Source organism: Oenanthe melanoleuca, chromosome Z (assembly GCF_029582105.1).
Source record: "Oenanthe melanoleuca isolate GR-GAL-2019-014 chromosome Z, OMel1.0, whole genome shotgun sequence".
In the NCBI taxonomy this organism is placed as follows: Eukaryota; Metazoa; Chordata; class Aves; order Passeriformes; family Muscicapidae; genus Oenanthe; species Oenanthe melanoleuca.
The window spans coordinates 9983757-10004483 of record NC_079362.1 but is presented as its reverse complement, the minus strand read 5'-3'; the positions used below and the strand labels follow the sequence as shown (position 1 = coordinate 10004483).

General features: G+C 38.0%; 1 protein-coding gene across 1 annotated transcript in view; it reads right to left on the bottom strand.

The window, feature by feature from the left end:
• The window catches only part of MEGF10 (multiple EGF like domains 10), an 86238-nt gene that overhangs the window by 44624 nt on the left and 20887 nt on the right, over positions 1-20727 (bottom strand). The window contains exons 3-8 of the mRNA XM_056514393.1: positions 20333-20434; positions 19553-19653; positions 14518-14610; positions 2680-2926; positions 2061-2181; positions 150-286 (exon numbers count right to left, since the gene is read on the bottom strand). Of these exons, the coding sequence (XP_056370368.1) occupies positions 150-286; positions 2061-2181; positions 2680-2926; positions 14518-14610; positions 19553-19653; positions 20333-20434 (801 nt within the window). The remainder of the gene's footprint in view (positions 1-149; positions 287-2060; positions 2182-2679; positions 2927-14517; positions 14611-19552; positions 19654-20332; positions 20435-20727) is intronic.

Genomic DNA, 20727 nt, shown 5'->3' with positions numbered 1-20727 from the left:
AGTGACACGGCAAACATTTCATCATTGAAATCAGCACTTTTGATCATATCTGAGATACTTTCATGGTTCTTTCTACCAGCTTCTGAAGTTCTCCTGTTGTAGCAGAGCCATCCAGGCTCAGCAGCCTGGCAGGAATGGGTTTTCCTTACCGTTCCCCTGTGTAGCCTGGGCTGCAGTGGCAATGACCCGTTGCCAAGTCGCAGGTGCCTCCGTTGTGGCACTGGCACTCCTGGGAGCAGTTCTTCCCGTAACGACCCTCAGGACAAGGCTGACCACAGACCATGCCCTATGAGTGCAGAAGAGAAATCTTAGAGCTGGGACTACAGCTTGAATGCACAAGGAAGAAATGAGGGAAGGTCAAGGAGATCCCATATTAGTCTCCCAGAGCTGATCTTAGATATGTCAGACCCTTCTCCAGCTTTCAACATGGGACATGTTCCAGCACTAAAGGAATAATCTTCTGGGATTTCTAATTTGGGAGGCTCATGAAAAACACTCTCTCTAAGCATCTCTGAAAACACTTACACATGTAAGACTAACTGATGTCAAGCTCTTCACAATTTATTTACCAGGAGTACAATACATCAATATACTCTAGAATGCCCTCCAGTGAATAGAGGTGTAAGAATCAGCAGCTGCTCTAATGCCCCAATTATTCTGCTTTATGGTAAGTTGGGTTTTTTTTCTGATGAATGAAAAAGTTGTCTGCCATTTCACTTAAAGCAGGATATCCTAAAAGCTTAAGTAGCATGATTGCTCCTTTCAATGGGTTTTGAATTTCTGCACTGCCTTTTACATCCTTGGAATTAATCACACCTGGGTGGTGAGGGAAACATCAGAACCTAAGACTTTTAAGAAGCCATTTCAAGAAATAGGTATTTACAGGCATTTCACGAGACAAAAGACATCCAGTTATTTAATCTAATATAAGACACTGCAGATATTTCACCTGGCTACCTTAAACTTCCCTTACAGGAAAAGCAAAAAAAAAAAAAAAAAAAAAGGTTACACTAATGAAATAGTGTTTCATGGAACTGAAAATTCCATGAAAGTTATAAAGTTAAAACTTAAATAATTACTTGGAATGTAAAGGTAGTTAAAGGTCTAAAGAGTCATGTATGAGTTAACACACATATTAGTATAAAATTTTCCTCATTGCTTCATGTGCTATATCTCATTTTTAGTAGCTGTGTTTAGGCAGACAAAGGGAGTCAAGAATTTATTCAAACGTTTGTATTCTATGACCAATAATTTTGCTCACAACCAGAGATTGTATTTTATAGCGTGCTCTCTAGTTGGTGAAAAACTGGCCTACGCCACATGTTATTCTCAGTATAATAAAATAGAATCACAAGGTAATTCAATAATCAGTAAATGTGAATTTTCACACAAAATAAACATTTAAATGGAAAATATTCATGATCAATATTATCAGCAAATGTATTTAAAGAATTATTATTTGGGCCTTGATCACCTTCCAACTGCACTGTTTGCCAGCTCAGAGCAGGCTGATAGCAAGGGAAGGCAATTTGCAGCTCCAAGGTCAGGTCTTCCTTCCCTACTCTCTGATAAAAGGAAGGGAAGCCTAAAGATAATATCAAAGATCTGACGTCCCATCTCCTCCCCAACAGTGAACACACTTTCCAAAGGTTTGGGATTTTTTCCATGAATACTGGACATTACAAAAATGGGCACAAACCCCATGATTAATAAACACAATGGTGTCATCTCCCTATAACATCAATCTACATGGAGCAACCAATGACTTCCAGGCAAGATATAAAGGATATTGCCTTGTCTGAGCACCACTCATGTCTTTTGCTTCCCAGAATTTGATGCAGTTAAAAAGGAAGTGCAAAAATGGAGCATTTTTCAGTAACAGATGGTTTCGCAAGCATTTTATTTCAGTCCCTTATGCTAAAATATGTTTCTCATTACTCCTGGCTACAAGCAGATCGCATTTGATATCCTCATTTGCTACCGCTTTTTTTTTTTGCTGTCAAGATGTACAAATATGGAAGTTTTGGGGGTTTGTGGGGGTTTCAGAGTGAATTTTTTACCATCCATCCTGGCGGGCAGGAGCACTCCCCTGTGATGTGGTGACAGACGCCTCCGTTCTGGCACGGGCACCTCTCCTCGCACTGTGGGCCATGCTTCCCGGGGGGACACAGGTCCTCACAGCTGTGCACAGGGTGGGAACAGCACAGACACCTGTTATCACAGGCCCCAGCTTTGTTTTCAGTGCTATCATCATCAGCTCTTCCAGCATGGAGCACAGAGCAGTGTGACATAAAGAGATGCGCACTGCATGTTGTGCAGCATCCACACAATGGATATAAGGAAACAGACTTAGCATTCTAGGAATTACTCCTTCCCAAGGCATCTCTTTGTAACAGCTGCTGACACACCTTTGGAATGACCATGGCCAAACAACTCCATGTTTCAATGCCATTTCCCAAACCTGTGGCGAGACTATGACGGCCACGAAGAACCCTCTGCTGCTCCTTTTTTTGTGTTTTTTACCCATCTGGGTCAAGGCTTTTTCTTTTCTTTGCCACACATTTGAATGCACCCTACAATATGGGTTTGCCCAAACCCGCTTGCTCAGAATGGAAGTTCATCTAAACTCTCCAAAACTCACATCCCTCCCACCACCCTGCAAAACGACACAGTGCTTACAAGGCGCCAGTGTATCCGGGGGGACACCTGCACTCGCCAGTGATGTGGTCGCAGGTGGCTCTGTTCTGGCACTGGCACTTCTGGTGGCAGTCATTGCCGTAGGAGCCGGGGTCACAGCGCTCCTCACAACGCCAGCCCTTGAAGCCTGCGGAGCAGTGGCAGGCCCCGGTGATGGGGTTGCACAGGGCCCCATTCTTGCACTGGCAGCGGCTGCTGCAGTGGGGTCCCCAGTGGTCGCTGTCACACGCTGGATGGGCAGAGGGAGAAAAGTGTTTTAGAGCAAATTTTATGGTTATAGCATTGGAGGTGCTGTGAGTCAGCTGTGCAGCAACAAGAAAAAAGTTATGGAATGGGAATAGTGATTCCTCCTTGGTCCTTAGGGACCGTGGCAGGCAGATCAGACTTAAGCGATTCGTGCAATTGATTCTCTTGGAGAAAAGCCAGCATTATAAAACACAAGGCTGAGAACTAAATTCAAGTTTGAATCTCTTAATTCTCCAAACTCTTCATTATGACTTTCCACCATCAAACCATGAGCTTCACTTTACAGAAGGAAGCCTGTCTAACTTAAATGTAGCTTAAATCCACCACCAACTCTCTGAATCATACAAGGTAGATGCAAAGCGGGCTGATTTTGGGCAAATCAAAAAATTCCTACTTGTTCACATAATTGCAAATACTTCCTTTTCAATTGTGCAATATCATGATACGACAAAAGAAAACACAAGAAGCACTTCACCAAGCAATAGGAAATTAAAAATTACACGGCAAAACTTCATCTGGATGTTACAAATTTAGTTATCCAATGTGTCTTTACAATTACTCAAACCCAGCTTTTCTTCTCTGCCCCAATATATCCCATTAAAGCCCTATAAGCAAACCATTCAAAGGATATTTCAGCATCCAAAGAAGAACTTAAGGAAGAAATTTTATCCTTAGAAACACAGGAGTTCTGTAAAGAGCCAGAAGATTAGGGTCACCTGGAGTTCAACAGGAATGCGTTAATTGTATGGTCAAATGATCTGATTTCATTTTTATGTTCTGTTGATAACAACAGCACAATGGGAAAGCCTCAGTTGCAGCGACTGTAAGTCCAGGCTCTTCACTTGGAGACTGACAACCATTGTTCTCCCAGTCTTCTCCTGGGGCAAAAAAAGGCAGGCAGAGAACAGGCACACTTTCCTAGACTAATGCAAAGTAATTCAAGAATGCTCCTCAGGGTAGGAATTATTCAGCTGTAAGAGCTGTTCACCCAGGCTACACAAATAAAAAGGAATTAGGGTCTTTTCAAGAATCTACTCCTTAAGGTTGTTTTGTTGTTTTGGTTTTTTTCCCAGGATAGGTCACTAGAGCATGCATCCATGAATGGAGATATTATGAGCACTTACACACAATAAAATATAGAGCAACAGAAAGTAGTGTTATGTATTATAAACACCCAGCAACGCTGCTGGGCTGTGAGAACAACTGCCCATCTTATTATTGGCCTGTCTCTTTAAAATCTGTGGGTTTTGTCTTGACCAATAGGTCTACGACAGTTGTAACACACTGCTGCCTACAGCACACTGCATCTCTCAAATTGCCATTTGCCATGATAACTTTCAACATTTTTAACGTGCCTGCATAAAGTAGAATGTGTAATCCTCCTGCTCAACTGGTCAGGAAACTAGCTATTTTGGGATATAAAACATACATGTATGGCTGTCAAGATTCCTCAGACAGTCATGTGTTTTGTCATGATAGAGCATAAACCCCTAATTATTAAAATTTTCTTTTTAACTAACACATTAGTCTGCACTGAGATGAAAGTCTTCTTCCTTTCAGACGAATGTTCAGTTTATTCCATGGAAATATTAATTAATAAATCAAACAATTAATAATAATTTTAAAAAAACCCAAAAAAACAAAAAACCCTGTCCTGATATGCCTGATAAAGAGATTTCAGACTTATTGCCACACCACTGCTCCAGAGCAGAGCTCAGGCAAGGATGGAGGCAGTCAGAATATGCCCTTGCTACAAAATGGGACTGGCAAGAGAAGATTTATTCTTGGCTGGTAAGTGAAAGGTTGTGTTCTCTTACCAGCAGCTGGGAACAGGGTATTTGGTGCAGCCAGGAACATTCCTGCAGCTTCCTGAAGACCCAGTGCAACAAGTCAGAGAGCCACAGAGACCAAAAACTTCTCCTACCAAGCATCTGCCTCTGCATCCAGCACCCAGCCTCACTTGGGAAGGATGCACTGCCCAGTGCATAACCATTAATTAGTTCCCTGGCATGACTTTCTCATTATGTTCTCAGAAAATCATTGAAATAAAAGCACATCCAAAGGCTGGTAATAGGATTCCCAGCCTCAGGACCATTCTCCTGCCAATGACCAGGTGAATGACAGCTACTGATTTTGCAATCTTTCTTATATTCCATGGTGGCCCCAGCACAGTGCAGTTCTGCCAAACCCTTAACACAAAGTCTGTAGCCAGCCTTCCATCCACCTGTAAGTTATGGGCAGAACCATGGAGAAATGTGCAGAGTTAAGGGGAATAAATAAAAATACTGAATCAGATGGATAAATCATGTATTTTAGCTCTATGTCCCCTGACTGATCATCAGTAATATTCTTCATAGGAAAATTGAGTGATTTGTCAGAAACTGATGCTCAGTTTACTACTAGAAAAGAAGGCAAAGGGTAGAAATGTTTTCTGTGGCAAGTTTGGAGCTTAAATTTACCAGTTATCACATCAGACTGTTTCGGGCTGGAAGTCACACACATCTGCTAATTTGGTGGAATGGGATAGCCTTGGAGTTAATGACTACTGCCAGTTGCAGTGTCAGCTGGAGTTTAATGAGAAGTGCTGTGCTGGCGGCACCCAGGTCACAGGCACAGGCACACATGCACAAGGCACACATCAAAATCAGGCACCTGCAAAATCTTCACACATCAATTTTCTGAACAGATCTAGAGCTGTAATACCATTGCTCTCAGCACAAGCGGAAAGCAGAGCAACGCTTGGAGACAAGAGAATGTTCAGAATAGTTTCACCAAGGATGGTGCACCTCAGCCCAATCACTCCTCCAAAGTCTGAAGCACTCAGAGGTGCAAATCCCAGCAGCATTAATTTTCTGTATTGACCTTAGAGAATTGGCCTATTATTCTTTATTACACTCTTCACAAAACGCCCTCTTTGCTTTTCACACATTATATTCAACCTCAGGTTTTTATGTTTCAAACAGAATTAGTCTCCTGTCAGCTTTTGTGTAAAGTTCATAGGGTCATTTCTGGCTTCATCTTATGCTGTAGAGGGAAAAAAATGCATATAAACACCAGTTTTAACACTGTTGTATTAATGTCACATCTTCTTATAATCTTTTCCTTTTATTATTCATCTGAGAATATATTTTTTTGTCACCACAGTATGCACCATGCACATAACACAATGCCACAGACACAAGAAGGAGAACTTTGCTCCCTACTTTTCTTTGCTGAGCAACAGGAATGCACCTTTGGAATAAGAGCACTGCATTGCAGAAATTCTATTTAACATGAGCACCATGGTAAGACTCTCTAGGTTATGCAGGTCCACCATGATAAAAATTCCTGCTGACACTGAGGGCCAAGTGACTTAAGAAACAGGGAGAAGCTTAAGGATTCAATGGTAAAAAAGAATCTTCAAGAAGAAACTGAAACCTGTGATGGAAACTGCTACCAATTCAGGGCCTTTTGTAGCATCTTTGAAGATGTAAAGTTCTCCTTTATAGCATACAATTTCCTTGTAAAATAACTGTAATGAACATTATTTTTGGATTAAATGTGGTTTTATGCAAATGGTTTTTGTGATTTACAAACTGGGGTGGTGGGAACCCTGATGTTTTAATTTAATATTTTTTTTCTAACAATCTGGAACATGTGTAGAATTTGGGAACTACTTTATTGCTCTTTATAAACAAAAACCACCTTTAAATATATACGGGCACACATTTGTAAGGTGTTCCCCCCTTTTTAAAAATGTTGATTTCATTAAAGGGCAACAAAAAAAGTGCAAACAAGTCCCAGTTTACTCCTGATCAACCCACCTTGATATCCTAAAATTCTGCACTTCTCTAAAGATTGGTATATAATAAGAAACAAATAAGGCTATCAGATCAAGCCAAAGAACAGTTCAGAAGAAAAACCTCCTTAGAAACTCTAAATTTTAACTATGCCACAATTTCCTTTATAACTTCATAGTCAAGCCAGACAATGTTTATTGCAATGCTATTTTTAAAGATCACGTCTTTTTGTGCCATTGGGGAGGGAGAAGGACTACAGCAAAACTAAGATTTACAGTCCTTGCTGTCTGTTTCTTGCAGGTGTCTCATATGTAGCACCAAGACAACTGAACAAGATTTTACTCTGTCTTACCCATCTTTCTGCAAGATACACTGCAGTGTATTCCTGGAAATACATACCACTGTTTGAAAACAGAGGAGATTCCTATCACTTCATTAGGCTTATGTGTTTTTATGTTCTTTTAGAAAAACTGAAAGCAAAATTCCCTACCACAGACAGCAGGGAGTGAATACTCCCTCCCTTGGAATGCAATATTGTGAAGTATAAATTTAAAATAACCTAAAACTGGCAAATATACATATTCCTATCTCTCTGCCCTCAAAACTCCCAACATAGTTTCTTCAAAAAGTTTAAAGCAACTACGGTCTTCACTAAGTGAAAAGTGATTTCCCTTGTTTCAGAATGTAAAACAAACTGAAGCTGCCCATAGCTTCATCTTCCGCTCCCCTTCACCTTCCCAATAGCCAACCATAGGCAGTGTGAGTAAAAAAAAGGACAATACTGAGAAAATTTTGATTTATCCAAAGGAGTATTCCACTAACAGTCTTGTTTCTACAAACAAGATTGCTAAAACCTGGACACACCTCAAGTGGCTTCCAAGAGTAAACAGAAGGGAAAGCCACTGATTTTCTAAGCAAAAAAATTACTAAAATATGGATGTTCTCACTAACCTACACTTACATCACCCCTACTGGAAAGTTTAGAGAGTGTTCTTGCTATTTACATCTGCAGATCTAAATGGATTGCACTTGTTTCCCTTAGGATAATCCGCAGGATAAAAACAGAAAATAATTCTCCCAATTGGAATTTAAGCCACGTTAAAAGTAAATTCTTGCTGATTTTGAAAGCTATAAATACTCAAAAGTGTGTTTTAAATTTGACAACGTGCATTAAGCCCAAAGTGACAACAGGCTGTCTGTCAGCCTGGGCAGCAAATGCGGAATATGGAAAACAGAAACTTCGGAGATGAGTCAAAAAAGACAGGAAACAAAGACTTTCAGCTACTCTGAAAACTAGAATAAAAACATCCTGTAGAAAATCTCCAAAGCATTATTGCATAAAACCATGGATTATTCTCCATGCAATTTTTTTTTTAATTTTGCTCTGTTCTAGTCATCTCAAAATGCTATGAAAATGGCACACGTGTATTTAAAAAAAAAAATCCTTTGGAGAATCACTCATAATAATTATAAAATACCAATGTCTTCTAGTAAAAGACCTACTTTACCTACATCCCAGACACAAAAATGCATGGAATTTTTTTTTTCAGAATGCCATTTCTATTGAATCTGGAATTTTCTTTTAGTCTTTTGTTTCTATCTGATTGCATTTGTTATACTGTAGGCCTTTTACCCTGTGGCAAATTTTTCATTGTTACTTTTTGTTTTGTGTATAAGAAAGGATTTTTATTCAAAATGCTAAGCTTAAACTAAATTCAGGGTTTTTTCTTGTTTACTTTATAAAAGCCTTTTGAGCCATGAAGTGGAAGAACAATGCAAATGTGTTTTTCAGATCTTATGAAAGACTGGAACTATATGCCTTTCACATGCCATAAATTTCCAAGACTCTTTAAAGTGCTTTGGACAACAGAACACAAAGATGGATAACTGATAAAGAAAATGCACACAGATGGCTGTTGGTGTTGATTTTATCACGTTACTGAGATAAAACCTGTTAAAAATAATTATTATTATAGCTCAATTTTTAAGAACCTGCTTGTACTACATCCTGTGTGTGACCCTGATTTTGCACAGATGTCCTTGTAGAACCCTAAGTTAGCTTTTTTGTCTTTTTGTTTGTTTTTTTTTTTGCAATGACTTGTTTTTTTTAATTAGTCACAAATGGTATCCTTCACATCCTTAAAAACGTATTAAGTGAGCCACTGAAAATATATAAGCCTGCCAATATATAAGGTAGATTTAAATGAAATCAGCACTAGAAATACTTATGCCCTGTTACTAGGAAAAAAAACACAACCAAACCCACAGACCTTAGTCAAAATTCAGCTGAGGCAAACAGTACAAATTACTGGGTTTCCAAAATGGTGAAAAGCAGAAATGAAAAGTTTCTCTGGTCCAGAAAATATTTACAAAGCAATAAAACTATCACCATTTACTGGAATGCCTTCCTTTACGTAAATCTCAATGTAAGTACATTTACTAACTCTGTTTTGTAGAAAGCAATTTTTTTGTTTCTACTTTTGCTTAAAGACTGATGCCATAACTAAGCGAAAGTCTGAAACATGGCCATAAAATCTATTCATTTTCCTAGGACTTCGAAACCAAAATGGCTCATAGCACCAAAAATATACTAAACATAAGAATATTATTATTTCAAATGCATAGTTGTACTGAACCTCTAGACAAGCAGAGTGCTACGTAGCCTTGGAAATTTTGATGCCACCTACCACAGTGACACTGTAGCGACTGGTAAAAGTGAAGGTGATGGCAATTTCCATTAATATCTGTTTTTTCCTATTTGCACCTCATCTGACATGCTGGTGGATTAGTTTCTCAACTCAAATATATTCAGACTCGTTAGAGGGGAAAATTAAGTGTTCAGCCAGAAAAACTGAGGAGAAGTCACTCAGGGAAGTTACAGCAGCAATAATTACAGAAGAATTATGGTAGTGAACATAGGGAAGACACATTAGATATGAACAGGTTAAATTTAAGATTGTTTATGACCTGCTGGCACTTTTGTTTGGGAGCTGGGCTGGGGTCAGTTCTGCATGTCATGAATAAGCTATTTCTCTGCATTTTCCATACAAGTAAGTATCTCTCTGCCAGGATACTCTGCAGTTTTGCCTGTGTGTTTACCAGCTCCCCCGTTCTGGAAACCAAGCCTTCCTAATGCAAGGATGTGGTTAAAACCAGAACTTATTTCTGCAGCCTGCTGGATGGTTTGGAAAACTCAAGGATGAGCTAACTCCCTAAGCATATCTTGCAAACTGCACTAGTCAAAAATGTTCTCGACAAAGAAAAAAGGAAAACAATGCCCTGGCCCCAAAAAACCCCTCAATTTAGGACTCTGTGCCATCAAAGTGTGCAAGGGGGTTCCAGACAGGTAGCACTGGGGCTGTCTCACTGTGGTGCAGTGGAAAAATCATACATCCACCTCTGCAGAGTTAAAGGAAATCAAGGGCTGTGCTGGGAAACTGGCACTGCCTGTGGCTTACGTGAGTGTCTCACACACATCCAAGGGATGCCAAGAGATCCAGCCTCTGCCACGGCCTGCATCTGCCAAGTCCCATGAAGAAAACAGTAAGATTTTCACGGAATTTGCGAACTTTACAAAACACCCACAGCTGCGGAGGAAATCTGATAGTAGCAGAGCTACTGTAGTTCAGAAGTTACTTTAATAAGCCCATTTAAAGGTAGATGTTTCTCTGAGGTGCCAGCATTAAACCTGCAGCTTAATGTATGAAAAATCCAATCTTCTTCTCATGTTTTACAAAACCTTGGAGACAAATTATGTGTTCATGCCACTTTTTCTACTCCCATGACTTCAGACTATAGTTCCAATAAAGCTCTACTAATCACCAAGAGAATCAAATTACAAATTAAAACCCAGTGATTCCAACAAATTTCAAGATTACTTCAGCACAATAAAAATGGAAGAATCCTATTCCCATTTTCACAAACAATCCTAACCATGCCTTGGTCATAAACCAAAGACATGGCATTCCCTTTTTTGCTTTACCACTCATTCCAGCTGGGGGGGATCACAAGGCTATAACCATTTCAGACGAGTCAGTGTAATATTGATCTTTGACTCTGCTCCAGCTTATCCAGAAAGTGTCCTATTGATTTTGAAGGAATTATCGGCGGACTGCTAGGCATGAGAAGAAAAACAAAGTGGATGTCCTGATTGTGGATCTCAACTGCACACCCACTCAAAATTTACAATCAGGTTCATATATTATCTATTATAAATATAAATATGATTTTACATATATATATGTATATATAATAAAAATAAATAAAATTCATAAATAAATATAAAATAGTGCTACAGAAATGCGAGCAGAAAGCAGGCAGAAAATGTAAATTACAAATGTACAACACAGTTTGATAATCTCCACACCTACACAGAAAACTATTAGCACATACAGCAATTTCTACAGAAGACTATTCTATTCTCAACCTGTAGTCTAAAGCACTCTTAAAAACAACCCAATCTGACATATGCCAGTCAAAAATTTGATAAAACACTGATTTAGTTTGTGAGGGAAAGGTTGTCAGTTTGTTTGTTCTTCAATAAAATAGATTTGTTTAACCTATATTTAGCACTCTGCCCACTTCTGTTAATATTGTGCTTGTCCCCAGCCCAGAATTGCCCAACTTATACTCCTGGAATTCACAAGTATTTCTTCAAAGGAGAGCTGACAACTGATGGATTGAGTTGATTCACTTGCTTCTCCCACTCCACACATCTGTCCACTCCCTTGCCCTGATTATTGTGTTCAGCCAAAAAATCTTGTTAGACTAAATTATTTTACATGACTATCATCTCTCCTGCTAGAATAAAAGTATTCTGCAAAGGAGTGATTTCTTGGTCCAAGTGGTGTTTCCTCTCAGATATATCTACATTATCATCACCTTCTTGATCCACTACACACTGACTTTCACTGCAAGCAAACACTGCCTAATATATTCTTTTTTCTTTATATAAAGAGAAAACACCTGAAGAAAAATTACAGCTTGTGCAGAAAATCCTCCCCAGGGAAACATTATTTAATTAACAAAACCCCTATGCCACTACGCAGGTTTTCCTTGCTGAAGAACAGATCCAAACCTGTTTTCTGCTCAGCTGAGATGTGATTTTTTCAGAAAGGCAGAGATGAGGTGGGAAGCAGAGCTATGGTCTGGATTAGAATTGAGCATTTGAAAAAGACAGGCTCAGCACTCTGGTCAAATCTTAGGCCTCCCGTCCTTGAACTGAGAGAAGCTACTGACCTAAACAATTCAGGAACTGGCAAAGAGTCATGGCAATAAGGAAGCAATATTTGCTACAAAAGGAAATGGCAGTGGCCCAAAAAATTTATTCCCTCCTGAGAAACAACAGATAAAAATCAGTCTGGGGGGTTGGCAGATGGACAGATGCTGCAAAAGGACTAAATCTGTTCTCAGATACTTCCAGATAAAATTCCTCTGTAAGGAAAATAAACAATTCCAATAGAGATAAGACAGCAATTTGGAAGAAAATGTTTAGTTCTGCAGTTTTGCAAAATGTTTTGTCCCTAGGTAGAACAGTTCCTTCCAATACGTGTGGGTCCATGAAAATGAACAGATGACTACATCTGGAAGTTGGCCTAACACCTCACCCTTTGAGGATAATATCTCCTTTTCAATCAGGGCCTTTTATCTGGTCATCAGCAGCCATAAAATCCCTGAACCTTTGCCTTACAAAAACACTGGTCTGTCTTTCAAATATGGTTCCACCATTCAGTTAAGTAATGAAAATGTTTATTTGATTGACATTATTACATTAGGGCAATATGCATATATTCCTACTGAATTAGTAACTTGCTAAATTAAAAAAAAAATATTTAAAAAACACATTTTTTACTCTGTACCTTTCTGTCACTAAAACCAAGTTGGGGTTCATGCAAAATACAACTAAAGGCAGAATATCAAAATCTTTTACACAGTGCAAGCAACAAGAAAGCTCAGAAAGCCAAAACCCTCTCACTTACTTAATTTAGTTTGACCTGTCCTGTAGCTGTTTGATGAGGAAATCACAGACAGATAGCAGCAAATGTCAACTTTCAAACTCAGAAGACAATTGAGTGAAACTTTCCTAGGTTTGTCCATACACAAGTGGATAAATCCCAAAACAAATGTTCCTGTAGCACATGAACAAAAATATCCCCTTCCTCAGCCTACCCCCCTTCTCTTATGGCTACACCAATGATCCCAAATTAAGTCTGGCAGTTTGAGGTAGCCCTACTATCACACAGCAGCCTTTAGAGGATCACCAGCCTCTCCAGAGATCACTTCAACAGTACACAAAAGGCAGCCAGGTGAGGAAGAAGCACAGGGAAAGATGCACATGTACGCAGAGTTAATCATACCAGACAGGTAAGAAATGGACACCAGAAACCCTGTGAGAATAAGGGTTATATCCAAAGGCAATTTTAGAGGTTCCTGTCTCATTAAAAGCACACTTTCAAACTCGAAAATCTCAGTAAATAACAGTATTTTTGCAATCTGTGCTGTCTAATGATTCACATTTCTTCTGCATGTTTGATTAGTTACAGAAGAGCTCAATACATAAGGTTTTCAGAAAGAAAGATAGCATGTTTTGACAATTTATTTTGACATTTCAGTACATTAGATAAAGACCAGTCTTAAAGCAACACTATGTTGTGGAAGAACAATGGCTCTTTCAGCTTTATGCTTTATTCAAAACTTGGCTATTTCCCTGGAGGTATATATGAATCCCATGTAAACTACAAATGTAGTAATTAATTTTAAAATGGTTAAATTCTTCCTCATCCCAACAAATATGCTGCTGTAACAACAGATCAGTTCGAGATGAACTGAGTTAAGATAGCTACATGTTTGAAAACTGAAGAACATTTCCCTTTTTTTAAAGAAAAATAAATGACAGTTGCTAATTTTATAATTTACTAATTAAACTAGTAGAGTGGTATCTTTGAAATCTGTTTGTTAGAAATTTATAAGGTCTACGGAATTTAACTTGTACATACTGTTGTTTTTATCATTGTCTAAAATACAGCCCTTTAAACTGGACAGTCACCAGCAGAGACCCACTTTGAACTTGATTGTGACAAAATATGTGGTTTTATGTTAGGCTCAAAAACACATTTTTAAAGACCTTAAAAAGGGGCCACAAGGCTGGAATAAATGAAGAATTATAATGAATTGAAAAATTACTTTATTTCAAGAAACTGTATTTCAGCCAAAGGGAAGAAAAGACAATGATTTGTGCTCTGTGCAATTCTGCTCCCCTCATCTCCTGCACATGCTCTTATGGCAAAGGGAAAGGAGAAGAAACTGGGAGAAATGTGAGCAGAATACAATGGAAAGACATTGAGAGTTTAGGGAGTGACAACTGAAGGGAAAAATGGTTGAGCCAGTGGCAGAATGAAAAAGGAGGACAGAGTTGCTAGGAAGGCTTTCTTCATAGCTTTTAAATATGACCTGGCACCATCAGACTTCACACATAAGTAAAATAAAAACTGTCAGATTTTCTTACATGTAAAATAAAATTGTGTCTTTACTCTAGATACTGTGCTATCTGCATGTTTCTGAGCACAAAAAGAAAAAGCAAAAAAAAAAAAAAAAAGCTCATTAGTGCTGCTACATGGGAACACTGTTTGCAAGTAAATGAAGAAAAATCAGGTTATACAGAGTAACCTGATAACTCAGAAAAAAAGCCCTGATCAGAGAGCAGAAGTGCAAGCACAGAACTGATGATTATCTGTCCAAAAGAGAGGAAAACACCATGGAAACAGTACAAGATAGACAGAAGCAGGTGAAAACTCACCACTGGAGCAGTTGGGTCCTCCCCAGCCAGGCTCACACTGACAGGTGTTGGGAGCAATACAACGGCCATGGACACACTTATCAGCACAGTGAGCTATCAGAGAAGGGAATTAAAAAAAAAAAACCAAAACTATTAGAGAACTCTTGCCAGTAGGAAAAATAATATTTAAAATATTCTACAATAGTCCTAACCCAGTTCTTCTGCATCTCAAGCACCTCTTAGAAGCAAAATAAATACCAGTATATTAATGTTTGGTGGTATCACTTAAAATATATTTCACTTCAGTCTCTTCTATTTCTCCTAAGTTTGAAGACTCCAGCGAAAAAATGTTGTTAGTATTATTCAAATTCTTCTGAGGAAATGGTCCAAATTTAATGAAAAAAGAGTCAAAGTATGATCCAGGCTGGAAACCTGTCTGACCATGGTTCTGGGTAAGAGGCTCTGGTTGGCCCTGCCTGAAACTTGGATGGGATGAGTTCCACTGGTCCCTTCCAACCTCAACCACCCTGTGACTCTCTGAAACGAACACTCATGCCAAGAAAAAGAGGGGAACTTCAGCAGGCATCCAGAGAAATACTCTCTTGCAACAGCATGGATAAAATATGATTTGCAACACACCAGTGTTTTAATATCAACTTTTCCAAATGATTGTTCAGTTCACACAATGAACAGTTCAGTTGAAGGATAAACAAACAGTGACAGTGATTAAAGTAAAGCATGACGTAAAACGTTATGCATCACTGCAACCTTTACTCTAAGTGCTACACAGGGATACCTGAAATTTATCATTTTTTATTTTTTTAATGATTTGCAAGCACATTTCTAAGTTAAGTCTTTCTTTGAAATAGACCTTTTGTTTGAAACATCTAAGAAAAAACTGAAATGGCTTTGATAGCCAGCATTATCAATGACAGAATATTGTATTTTCCAAGAGGAAAAAACCCTGACCAGCAATGATTTGCTGGCATCACATTAATCACCAAACATCCCTAGCTTTCCAAAACACATACACTGTAATAAACTTCCTTCTACTCTGAACAACAATAAAACTTAGAAAATGTGCACAGGATAAGATTTTTCTTTGTACCAACATTTTCAGAGAAATTAAAGTAGAAATCTGACTGCTATACCAATGAACACAAAGTTATCAAGGGAAAAAAGACAAAGTGGATATTAAAAAGAAGTTTAATGGGGCTTCATGCAAGTCACTGTGGTTCTGAATGGATTGAAAATGTTCTAAAGTAATTAGGTAAAATACTTGAAAATGTTCTGAGTTTTTCTCTAATTAAAGATGATGAAGCACATTGGTCATCTTCACATCTAGTGTGTCCAAGAAAAAGGAAAACCACATGAAGATCAATCATATATAAAATAGAAAAACTTAAATTATATGGGATCCCAGCCATTAACTGCTTATTTTTACAGTCTTTAGTTTTCATTCTCAACTATTTCTAACAAGCTACTTTTCAGACATGCATTAAAATGATCTTCATTAGAAATCAACAGGGAGAATAATAATTTTCAAACAGATGATGAATATTAATACAAAGCGTTGTTGCCTATTTATGTATTATGAAAGACTGTGTTTAAATAATGCATCACAATTTTCCATTAGTCTTGTAACTTGATGTGAATCACTTGTATCTTTGAAAATACTTTCCCAGTTAGTGCCACCTTGGGCACTGAGGCTCTCTCCAAACCAAATGTGTGAAAAACCTTGCCAGCAAGCCATGAGGCAACAGAAGGTCTTGTATGAGGAGCACTTGTATGAATAACCCAGGGAATGCAAACATTCTCAGCCCAAATTTTTGTGTTCCGAGCCTTAAATACAATATGGCAACGCTCCACCACCTTCTCTGTGAGACAGCTGGGACAGAACAGAAAAATAAAGAAGTTGCAAGGAACCAGACCTATCTCCTTGCACTGCTCCTCATGCCATGCTGAGCACAAAGACCACATCCTGGATATACATAAAAATCTATTCTCTAACCAGAAGAAATTATTCTCCAGGCGCCTTGTGGGCTGATTCTTGGCAACTGAATCCCTACATCAGTAAGGGACAGCACATTTTAAAAAACAATATTGCAGAGGATATGGTGATGATAGAATTTACTACACAGAGATATAAAGAGGTGAGGACAACATGAAAAGCACCCAGAAGAAGCTGAAAGACATGAATGACACCAGGAACAAATAAAACTTTCTCTTGGTTTACTACTGAATTCTTGGGCACGGTAATAAAAAAAAATACTTATATGCAGGTGCTGGTGGAAAACTTAACATGAAGGTTTCTTTTTTTTTACTTACAAATGTGAAGAGGCACCAAAAACTACCTGGCACCAATTGCCATGTCTTCTTTTTTTGCAAGGGAAAGCTCAATTATTGTATGAAAAGCAATCTAGGCTTACTCTTGCACATTTGCCTTTACATCTTATTTGCCCTTTTGTGCTTATTATTTTTTCAAGATCTTTTCTACACCCTTGCCTTCATTATCTGATTTTAAAATAAAACTTGACAAAATGTATTTTTATCTTTGATGTTGTATTTTAGATCTGTTGCTTTTTCACTTTGAAAAGCCAGCCATAAACCAGTTAACATAAAATTGAAACACTTCAGCTGTAATAATGCACATAAAGTAAATGATGGCACAGTTTAACTCCAACTTCCTTTGAATTAATTGAAACGAGCATTTGTCATGGGAAAAAATCAATTGTCTATTAAACTACATTATAAACATGTTTTTTCAAATAAATCCTTCACTTCTATACTGTATACTACAACACACTCCTTGTTTAATCCTTTTTTCTGGTGCTTGATGGCTATTTGCTAGTATAGTGAGGGATATCCAGCTATATAAGATGGATGATTCATTTTCTATTTCATGTTTTGAGGAAATTCAAAAGGCATAGCTCTCCACTGAAGTTTTTAGAAATGTACTACAATTTAAAAACTATGCGAGATTAATGTTCAAGCTGCCAGGTACAATCAACCTTTGCTTGCGTATCCATATACAAGAAAGCCACTGGAAAATGTCTTAAATCTTCTGAAATCTTTCTTTCCAGGAATGTGCTAAAAAAAAAAAAAACCACTTTTTGAAAAAGTTTCAAGTCTGTAGCTAAACCTAGCATCCGTATGCCAAATCTCCTAGGGATTGCCACAGAGAGTAGTAGATAAGTGGCAGGAAATTCTTCGTAATAAATAAGAAATTTAGTCAATCAGAGCCTGGGGTAGAGTTGCTAAGGCCAGGAGTAAGCTCCTTCATAGAAGTTCACAGATTTATTGTTCTGCCTTTGTATCTGCATAAAAACTGCATTTAGATAATCTCAGAAAGTGCATTAGGTCTAAACATTGCTACATGCACCAAAATAACAACCTGAGGTCCAGTTAACCTGCTGTTCTACAGCAATAATGAAGACAGAGGTGAGAAATTTATACATTATTTATATCCTCTATAAACACAAGTTTCATGAGAACAGCCCAAAGCACTCTTTGTTAGTGAAAGTTAATAAGTACTTACTAATAAGATATCTACACTCTTATAAAACAGTGCAAGTACTGACTCCATATAATGTTGGATTCAAAATTAAAATACAATTTCTTGTCAACCCACCTGAAGACAAAATGAAATGGCACAACTAATAAAACACATATTCCTACTGTTTCTGAGAAGAAGCAATGAAATTTCAATTCATGTAATGTGGAGTCACTTTTCTAATTTACCTTTCTAAACTGAGAAGTCAAACAAAGGAACAAACAAACAAAATATCAACAGCAGCACAAAGATTTTAGCCTTCTAGAGATATCTTATATCCTTCAACTAGGTAACAAAATAATCCACACTACACAGAAAATAAAACTGCAGTGATTGAGACGCTCCAGCTGGAGATCATGAAGACTGAAGGTCTCTCTCTTCCAAGGTCAAATAAATGCAAACTCAGCTACACTGGAAGATCTTTATTTTTACTTTATTTAAAGTCTGAGGCATTCCACAATCACCCCAGAAGTCAGGTCAGATATATACTGAGTATCATTATCAGGCATATTTTTATGTAATAACAGGAAAAAGCAGTATGTCCAATGGTATTTGAATTTTTCAGGCTCTGAATATTATTTTGTTAACACAATGAATTTACTACATATGCTATTAGCTATGTGAAAGCTGTAGTCACATAAGAGAGACACCATCACACTTGACAAACTGTAACACATTTCAAAAAGTATTCTACCTAATAAAAAATTTAAAAATCAATATTCATACATGGTGCATAATAACCAAATGTAGTCAGGAATTGTTCTTGTAAGTCTAAGATATATATATTACAAACAAAAAGGCTAAAATCATTGCCAATGTGATATCAGATAAATAATTTTTTTAAACTGTTTTGACCTTGCTTTTGCAAATGCAGAAAATGTTTTGAATCAAAGGGTTTTTTTCAGATTCCAGGATGTAAAACACATTCTTAACAAATATAAGTTTTAAGACCTCCCTAGGCCTGTGCAAGACCACACAGGAGAAAGAACTGAGCCAAAGTTGCCATCAGACTCCCCAGACACAAATTGTCCCAATTTTGGGTTAGATGAGGAGACAGGGGTGTGTGCCACCCAAAAAAGGTGCTGAGACGTCCAAATAGCTGTTACAAATCTCTGTATCTCCAAGAGAGGTTCAGCATGAGGATCTACTGGGGTCAGTTCCAAGGAGCAAAGACTTCCACTTCCCTTGTGGTTTTAAACCTTGTGTTTATTTACTATGTTGGAAAACACACTGATGCTTGCACTGTGCATTTTCCACATGATCATTAGTTAGAACCACATCAAGGCTGGCTGGCTACTTAGACATCTGAAATCCAATCAACCTGTCATTGGCATCTGCACAAACCCAACTGGCTTCAATGAGAGCTGCACATGCATCACTGATGAGTAATTGAGCTCTTGCAACTCAGCCTTTACGAGTCACCCATCAGAGGGGAGTCACACCAGCACATTAATGGCTGCATGGAATTTCAAAGCCAAGAAATATAAAAAAAGCTGAACTTACGGACACACATTTCCCTGCTTTCAAAGAATCCAGGGCAACACTGGGATTTGCGCCTGTACATCGTTTTCTCACCATGTCTGTAGGCAGTACGGTAACTGATCCTAAAGAAAGGGATGAGCGTTTGTCACATATCTTGGTTCAGAAAAAAGAGAGGAAATATTCTTACGAATTTTAAAAAACATTCAGGTATCATAAAAAGAGGGGAAAAATGCTCCAAGTGGTCTTGATTTATCTTTTATTCAAGAGTCCAGGGGGTTCCCTGACTACCCATGTCTTAGGTTCATGTGTAGTCAGAAAGCAGGAAAAGAACGGGGACTTTCTCACTTGTGATGATTCATATTTATGGGCATATTCCTCTGAGGAAAATGCTCTTTCCAGATATCACCAGTTTTTAATAATTCAATTCTTCCTTTCTGCTTGCACAGGTAGTTTCCTTTTTCCTTTTCTTTCAAGAAGTATATACTTACTTCCCTCAGAACACAATACTGCAAGCAGCAAGGGGTCCCTGTGATACTTCTGAACAAATACACCTTGCAGAGACTGGAGAACTTAGTTTCCCCTAAGCAATTTGTTTTCTGTTAGCACTCTGTGGGATGGTACACCCCAACCTGCTAATAAAATGTATGTCACACTGTTTGGACAGGCATTTTCCAGTTGATCACAGATCACAATTAGACAGGCTGGACACTACAGCTAAAAAATCCTACATTTCATGCTTGATTTTGAAACGATAATCTTAAAAACATCAGCAAATTGACAACATTAGGATTTATACATCACCTGTGTCGCGTACACTTGAACCAGTTTAGGATGTCAGTACAACTGGTGTAGTAAATCTGATCAAAAGGATGTGGATATGACTCTTGCACTGTAACTGAGTAACTGGGGAGAGACAGAGAGAAAAAACGGAGATCATCAAGCAAGTCTTTTTTAGTACAGTCCCATTTAATTAGGTCTTTTACAGAATGGAATAAATACAACAAAATAATCATATCTTGAAGTGAGACAGAAAGCATGCAAAGAAAAAGAAGTATGCAGAGAGTCATCATGTTTCTACTGTGCAACACGTTTGAAGAAATTCCGATTACTTGACATTTAAAGAACACTAATGTTTGCCTAAATTTTTTTAAAACCAGAAAAACCGTATCTCAAATATGCAGCAAATGGAAGTAACG